General features: G+C 34.5%; 1 protein-coding gene across 1 annotated transcript in view; it reads left to right on the top strand.

The window, feature by feature from the left end:
* Positions 1-986: 986 nt before the first annotated feature.
* LOC133516201 (ATP-dependent RNA helicase DHX30-like) overlaps positions 987-6000 on the top strand; it is a 45483-nt gene continuing 40469 nt past the window's right edge. The window contains exons 1-5 of the mRNA XM_061848999.1: positions 987-1758; positions 2617-2764; positions 3137-3335; positions 3848-4068; positions 4550-4642. Of these exons, the coding sequence (XP_061704983.1) occupies positions 2638-2764; positions 3137-3335; positions 3848-4068; positions 4550-4642 (640 nt within the window). The 5' untranslated portion in view covers positions 987-1758; positions 2617-2637. The remainder of the gene's footprint in view (positions 1759-2616; positions 2765-3136; positions 3336-3847; positions 4069-4549; positions 4643-6000) is intronic.

Genomic DNA, 6000 nt, shown 5'->3' with positions numbered 1-6000 from the left:
AGCGGCACGCGGTCGAAAGCTTTTAAGGACCACAACGGCACACATATAGGGGACAAATTTGTTCTAAGCTTTTTTCTTGGATGTTTTAGAACAAATATAGCATCAACAGTGCCCCTATGAGGTCGAAAACCGCACTGGCTCTCCGGTAAGAGCGGTTCTGCTAGGCAACCTATGCGGTTGTTAAGTATATGCGCTAAGATTTTACCGGCAATCAATAGAAGGGAGATGCCTCTATAAGAGCCGCAGTCAGAAATCTGACCCTTACCCCTGTACAGTTTACAAACAGTTTCTGATTCCCCAATCTTCAGTATCAGTTCAAACAATAGTGCAGCATCGGACAACTATAGGATAAATCATCGCATAGGTACTTAGAGCTCTTTCTCAATCTCAATCTCATAGAAAAATCATTGGAGGGAACGTTATTTTGCAGATGCACTCTATCTCATGTTACTTGGCGGAATCAACTTGCATAAATCTTGGCCGAGTGTCATCGGACATGTTTGTCGTAAATAAAATTAAAATAATCATCGCTTGTTTTCATCGCTGCATGTGCGCTAAGGAGGATGGTATTTTCTTCTTACCTTCGAAAATATCACAAAACACTGTTGAAATTTTAAACCTCCAGATTTTGTAACATTGGAACTATTGGGATTCTAATTTCCCTATTTGAATTTGACTCGTGTTTAATGGTTGCTTGTTCCGATTTTAATCTACTGCTGCTCTGCACTAAAATGAATAGATAAATTAACTATAAGATAAATAATAAGTTTATATCAATCATTCCAAAGAGCATATAATCACTACGATCATTCTACCAATTTTACAGTGACATCTGCTGATGAACACTGAAAAACATTCGTTGACGTTCGTTGGCTTGGTGTGTACGTTCCTTTAAGAACGTAGTGATTATATGTTCTTTGCCTTTAAGAGCCAATTACACTCACACTTCCCGATAAATGCCCTGCCTGACAATTGTTTTCCGTTTCACGAAATATCAGCATCAGCACATCGTTAACAAGATTTGAAATATAAAAAAATAATTTACACAATTTTTACAGTAAGGTTTTATCTGTCTGTGATTGAAATAAGATAGTCCCTGGCCAAATTATATAAAAGTCAGACCAAAATAAGTTGGCAGCGATTTTGATATCCCGGAAACATACCCAGAAAGCGCAAGTGTTATTTTAAACGTCAAACATCTATGAAATTATGACGTTTACTTAACATTTGCACAGTCTGGGCTATCAAAATGGTTGCCTACTTTGCTTTGTCGGACTCTAGTAGGTATTCAAATATAATATTCTTTGAGTCGAACTATATCGAAAAATGCGCGCTTACTGTCCTAGCCTGTCCAGAAGAACGAATTAAAAAAAAAAAATCTGATACAGATGTCATCTGTCACTCACGACGACAGTGACACTGACGGCTTCACCCGATCACCCGCTTCCTCCTTAAGTCCTTAGGCACCTTAATAATTTTCCAAGAAGGGAATTTTCTAACAATTTTGTTTCCAACATTTCTTTCAGACTTGAAACCTGATAAAACTTTAATTTTCATAAAGAAACTTGGCAACTGGCTATGTGCAACAGGATTAGTTGAGACAGCGGCTTTTATTTGTTAATTATTTGACTTAAAATCATATAACGATGATTTTAAAGCGGTTTTGCGCAAGTGTACAAGTTTATAAAAAATATTTAATTGCAGCGGCTAATAATATTTATACATCATATAAATTTACTGCAGTTAGGAATTACGGACGTAAGTTTTAGTATTTCAAGTATCATAACCTATTACCGGCTTCTTTTTGTTTATTAAACCCTAACTAATATCTTCTAGCCGTCCAAAGACTTTAAAGTCCATCAATGAAATCGAAATTGCATTAGTCATAGTTAATATTAATATACTTAATAAGATATTAATGTTCTTATCTTAAGCAATTACACATTAAGATGTAGGCTAATATATATATATATATATATATATATATATATTTATGCATATATGTATATATTTATAACCTGGAACCTGGGGTCCGCTTGACAACTAATCCCAAGATTTGGCGTAGGCACTAGTTTTTACGAAAGCGACTGCCATCTGACCTTCACACCCAGAGGGTAAACTAGGCCTTGTTGGGATTAGTCCGGTTTCCTCACGATGTTTTCCTTCACCGAAAAGCAACTGGTAAATATCAAATGATATTTCGTACATAAGTTCCGAAAAACTCATTGGTACGAGCCAGGGTTTGAACCCGAGACCTCCGGATTGCAAGTCGCACGCTCTTACCGTTAGGCGACCAGCGCTTATCATCATCATCATTGATTCATATCATCAGCGATTATAAAAACTATTTCTAAAGTAATTAATTATATACTTAGTATATAATTACTTTAGATATAGTTTTTAATTACTCTTTTAGGTATGGGTTAACTGGAAGAGATCCCTCTTAGGGATAAGTTCGCCTTTGTACTACCCAGTTATTTTCCATCTGATGTAATATTAATTTTTTTTGGACACTAAAGTGTTTACTTACTTAAGTACTAATATAACTTCTTGTAGTTGGACACTTAAAAAATAAAATTGGTCAAGTCTTAATAATACTGTAACATTTTCTTTCAGATTGCAGTACAATAAGTAAACATGAATTGCAAAAAACGGTTTATATTCGCTCATATTGCTTGTCGCAAATGTCAAGTGCAAAGGCATTACTCAAGAGGGATATTGGATGGTGACACATCAGACTTGCAGAATGGAATAAAAGAGAGAGGTGAGTAACATGACATTGTTGACAAGAAAGTTGTTGGGTAATTACTGTAGGTATATTATGAGGCCATGATGATACAGTTATTACTGAATGTACACAAATGTGCTGACTAACGCTCATCTCTATCAGATGACTCAAGAGTATACCAATAAATGAAGACAATCATGGTGGTCCCAAAAATGCTAAATAACCATAATTCATTTCATTAAAGTAAAAATCATCATTACTAATTATTTGAAAAATTTTTTTATTTATGATTGATTTTATCACTTTTTATTTGATTTAAACCAACTCGTAACCCCAAGCCTCCCATGAGCTTATAAAAATCCAAACTACTAGGTAAAAACATAAATATGCAACATTTATATCTTGCAGAACTAAAAAATCTATCTGCCATATTTCCAAACCCACGCGTCACACTTAACGAGCTAGCAGCCAAGTGTCCTGACAATGTGTTTGATATCCACTATAAGCAGACTTCTGTAGCCCCAAAAGGTATTAGGAAAAAGGCTGTGCAAAATGACTGGACCTGTACATATTCATTTGTGTGGCCGCAGAAAATAAAATTTGAAAGGTAATGTTTTTGTTTTACTGTAGAACTAAATAAAAGCAATTAAAATCCTGCTTCAGGCAAATATGTAACGGATTTATACTTTAATTAACCGTTTTATACTTATAGTTAATTGTCATGTGTAATCGCGTGTATTTGACTGTGTTATTATTATAATAATAATTAGTTTCTTGGCTACAATTTTAGCCATTGATAGGTTCATACATCATTCATTTACAGTTTAACATATTTTATTTAGAGCTGGTATGCAAGTTGTTTGAGCTGATATTTAAATTATTCACAATTACCAACAGAATTGCCATTGTAATATTTCAACTACAATTTTCATTTTCAATAGGTATGATAATTAAAATGGATACAATATGTATTAATATTATGGGATTGCCATTTTTTTTTTTGTAGTTATGACACTTTGCAGTTATATTAATAATAATTTTGCCTATAGGTATATATCCCATTGCACAAGCCAATATTTTTAAAAACAAGTGCTTCAAATTCTAATTTATATATTCCAGCACAGCCAAATCAAAACGCCTAGCCGCAGAGAAAGCAGCATTTCAAGCTCTCCACTGGCTACAAGTAAACAAAAGGATAAACAATAAAGGACATCCGTTATTTGATAAAACTGTTCTAGAAGAACTAAACAATTCATTAAAAGCACCAATCAGAGCCAGTATCAGTGAGAACTCTATGGAAAGAATTAGCCGTATATGGGAAGACTACGAAAATGAAATTAGTGAGTTTAGCGCCATCTATGAAAGATTTGCACAACTAAATATTGTTTGTGGGAAGTTCATTCTGCGCAACTAGGATTTTTAGTTGAAACTCTTAACTAAACTTTTAACTCCTATTGTTAGAAAAGTATTTCACTGCCACTGTGAGATGAGATTATTTTTTTAATCCACTTGATGTTATGTTACAGTTTTCACTTTGATGTTACAGAACTAATATCCTCACAACTAGCCCTTTTGTGTATGCAATAGTTCCAAAGTACAGATAGAGATGGCGTTGATATAAAGTATATATATATTATATATATATATATAACTTAAGAGGGCTGTTGCTGTATGGTAGCTTCTACCAGACAACCAAATTATCAAAGAAACCACCACAACTAGAAAGAAGATATATATTTTCTACTTATGATTGAGTGCATATTTTGTGTATATAAAACTGTGTATAACAGTGATTTTTATTGTTTTACATTTTTCTTTCAGAGGACATATACACGGCAACAATTGAGGCAGCATCAAAGAGAGTTATTGGGGCACCAGCAGTTTTAACAAAAGATTCTACCATTGATGAAGAAGGTAACTAAATATACCTACTATGATAAACTTTACTACCTTAAATACTTTGAACAATTTGAACACCATAAAAAAAATTGCAGACTTAGGTACAGGCACAGGTCTGAAAAGTAAGCATGCTCTTAGCTATTATTACGAGTTCACAAACAGACGCTTGGGGGATTTTGTTTCATAACGTGTAGACGGTGTAGTGAAACATTAACATATAGATGCCAAGTAAATTATTGTTATATATATTCATGTAATAAATCTTACTGTACAACACACATGCAAGAAAGGCTTTATTTAACATTTTAAACATATAAATAATGAGGCGTGGTAAACCGTATTATTAATAAGTTTAAAACTCACTTAATAGTTAATACTTACTGAGCTTAAGTGTTATTAAGTAGGTACAAGTAAGTAGTAAACTTATAATAAATGGGTTTTTATCTGTGTATGGAGTGAGCAGAGCACTCTAAATTAAATTAAATTAAATAAACATTTATTTCAGAATTATTTCCATATTATATTAGTAACTTATTACCTAATAAACTAAACCTATATTAATAACTATTTTATTTTATAATGTAGTATACTATCTCGATTATCATGGGTATGTAGGCTGCTCCAGTACTGCCAGAAAACGCCATCTACCCTGTCCGCGACTGTGGCAAGGAGACTGTTGGCGCTGCCGCGCACGCGCCGCACCAGCGACGCCACCCGCTTGCGCATGATGGCGTGGAAGCCGTCGGTGCTCGCCTCCGCGAACATACCGCTAGCGCTGCAATAGCGCGGCAGCCCCAACAGCATCCTAAAAGCATTATTATATTGCACGCGCAGGGCGCTGTAAGTTTTTTGAGTAAAGTTGATCCATAGGCTGCAGGTGTAAAATGACTGACAGTACGCCTTAAAAAGGGTGATTTTGACGTTGCTAGTACACCTTGCGAACCTACGAATCAACATATTACTTCTTACTGCCAGCGCCCTACGCTCTCCCTTTCTACATCTATATCATCTTTTAGCGATGCGGTTACCCAGTGTCCCAAGTACTTAAATTCTCTTACTACTTTAAGAGTTACTACTCTAAGCTTACTTATTTCTCTATACTTTAACTAAATTAATAAAGTTCTAAACATTGTGGGAAATATTTGATTATGCATATTAAAACGCTTAAGTAATTTACCTATAAGGGCCGTGAAGATACAATTTTTGTTTCTACCGTTTTCGTGCATAGTATGCACTTATAGTTGGAGTAAAGGATTGATTTTTGAAATTTATGAATTGACCCTTATATGTATATGGGGTGAAATTGTTAGGTTTGACCAAACGCTGAAGGGTGAAGATGTGGGTCATATTGAACAACTTTTACTGTGGGGCCA

The sequence above is a fragment of the Cydia pomonella genome, chromosome 3 (genome assembly GCF_033807575.1).
Source record: "Cydia pomonella isolate Wapato2018A chromosome 3, ilCydPomo1, whole genome shotgun sequence".
NCBI lineage: Eukaryota > Metazoa > Arthropoda > Insecta > Lepidoptera > Tortricidae > Cydia > Cydia pomonella.
Note: the sequence above shows the minus strand (reverse complement) of the source record. Positions and strands in the feature narration are given on the sequence as shown.